The sequence below is a fragment of the Elephantulus edwardii genome, unplaced genomic scaffold, assembly GCF_000299155.1.
Source record: "Elephantulus edwardii isolate Elephantulus edwardi_28Jun2011 unplaced genomic scaffold, EleEdw1.0 scaffold00181, whole genome shotgun sequence".
In the NCBI taxonomy this organism is placed as follows: Eukaryota; Metazoa; Chordata; class Mammalia; order Macroscelidea; family Macroscelididae; genus Elephantulus; species Elephantulus edwardii.
The window spans coordinates 796696-799014 of NW_006399931.1; the positions used below are offsets into that span (position 1 = coordinate 796696).

Here is a 2319-nt window from a genome sequence, read left to right on the forward strand (position 1 = left end):
ACAACAACTAGGAGTCTGTTACTAATCATTCATCACCCATCCTCAAGCCTCTCAACACAATTGCTACAAATGATGGACACACCAGGAAGAGTTTTACTGGTGGAAGTGCGGTAGTAGTGCCTCATTATAAATGCCATCTTGCCTCTCCCGGTGACGGGGCCCACAGTGGAAAACAGCACTGCAGACACGGGAAAGCCATCCTGGTTTAGCGAGGTGTCAGGGGCCCCAGAAGTTTTCTCCTAGGGAGCTGGCTGCGGGTGCCTCACAGCAGTGCTCGTCCGCGTTGTCTTGCTCCCAGAGACTGTGAGTCAATGCAGCTCTCAGGGGTATAGTTGAAGTGACTGGAATTGCGGATGTTGTCTCCTCTTTGCTGTTCAAATTGTCCATTTTGAGGGTCATGGTGGTGTTTCTGTTGGAGTCCAGGGATTTCAAAATCATTAAAAAACAATAGGAGGTGGAAACTCGTTAGAAATGAAGTTTTAAAAGCGCCTTGAATGTGAATATTGAAATGATAGGTAGTGGTGAATTTTACATACAATTTAATGTCTCTAAGACCCTTGGTGGGGGGAGGGGAGGGAGCCAAGAAGGAGACAGGCTGGTGCCCCTGCCAGGGAACAGATGCATCCCAAAATGTTAAGCATTGTTCTTTTTCACTGAAATCTCAATAAACGATGACGCAAAAGAAAACAATGAATCTGCAGGCATCTGCCTAATACTCATATAACCTTCTTGGTAGGGCATCAGTCTAAGTCCAAAGAAAATCTTAAACCAGCTCTCGAAAAAAGAACAACTTTTTAAAAAGTCATAATTATCAACCAATGTGTCTTTTAAAACAGAAAGAAAACTACACTGCAATCCCACAGGTACGTAGTTCAAATCCACCAGATGCTCTGCTGAAGAAGGAGGGTGCAATCTCCTCCTGTACTAGTCAGATCTGATTTGACGATACACGTAAAAATAATACAATAAAAATAAAAATAAAATTTTTGAAAAAAAAGAAAGAAAACTAAAGGATTAAAAAACAAAAGTCTAATTGCAAATGGAATACATACTTATTTTTAAAGAAAAAGATAAAATACAAAAATATGTACTATTTTTTAATATAACGTAAAATATAAACTATAAATAGAATTAAATCAGGTTATATTGTAAAGGATAAACTATTTTAAAAGCTACTAAAAAGAAAATAAATGTCACTTATACTGCCACAGTTGAAAGACCAATGCAGTAAAGGTTTTGTTTTGGTTTCCAGGGAAATAATTTTTACAGCTTGAGCTAGAGACTATCCCTATGGCTAAATAATCTCAGAACTCCATTGCTACAAACCTTCTAGGAATTCCGGGCCAAATAAAGTAATTTCCAATGCATTGTTGTATCCACAAAAAATGAAATGAAACTCTGAGGGGCCCCAAACTAAGAATCAGAGCAGTGACGTTAGGCTGAGGCTCGGACTTCCCAAAGGGCATTGGCTGTCTTGGGGACCAAGGGCTTACATTTTCACAGTCACATGAGACAGGAGATCAAGTTGTGCTCCTCAGCTAGGGGGCATTGACTACATACTTGCATGTATGCAGAACATTCAAAACTTTACTCTCAGTGAAAGGGCCCACTAGAAAAAAATCTAGCCAGTTCCACAAGGAAGTTAATCTATAGCCACTTGGGCTTTGGTCCAAAGGAAAATCCCTTCTAAAAACTTGTATCTTTGGGCTTGCCTTCATGCTAATTTATGCCTGGATTTATATTAGACAAGGTCCACTTACTCCCAAGCTGAGAAAGTAATATAAATAATATATCTTGATTCCCAAAAATGGGTGACACAACAGAGTGTGGAAACTATAAAACAATATCATTGATTTCACATGCAAGCAAGATTCTACTGAAGATTATCCAAAAACGACTGGGACAGCACATCAGCAGAGAACAGCCACAAGTCCAGTCTGGGTTTAGAAGGGGTCATGGCACTAGGGATCTTGTAGCTGATGTTAAATGGATCTTAGCTGAAAGCAGGGAATACCAGAGGAATGTATATCTGTGTTTCATTCACTATGCAAAGGCATTTGACTGTGTGGATCATAACAAACTGTGCCTGACTCTGAGAAGAATGGGAATCCCAGAACACTTGATCGTGCTAATGAGAAACCTATACTTGGACCAGGAGGCAGTAGTCAGAACAGAGCAAGGAAACACTGCATGGTTCAAAATTGGGAAGGGCATATGCCAGGGATGTGTTCTATCTCCATACTTTTCAACCTGTATGCAGAACAGATTACCCGGTAGGCTGGGCTCTATGAGGAGAAATGTGGGGTCAAGATTGGTGGA

General features: G+C 40.4%; 1 protein-coding gene across 1 annotated transcript in view; it reads right to left on the reverse strand.

The window, feature by feature from the left end:
* Window positions 1-216: 216 nt before the first annotated feature.
* FAM71F2 (family with sequence similarity 71, member F2) overlaps window positions 217-2319 on the reverse strand; it is a 15131-nt gene continuing 13028 nt past the window's right edge. The window contains exon 5 of the mRNA XM_006896091.1: window positions 217-409. Within this exon, the coding sequence (XP_006896153.1) occupies window positions 217-409 (193 nt within the window). The remainder of the gene's footprint in view (window positions 410-2319) is intronic.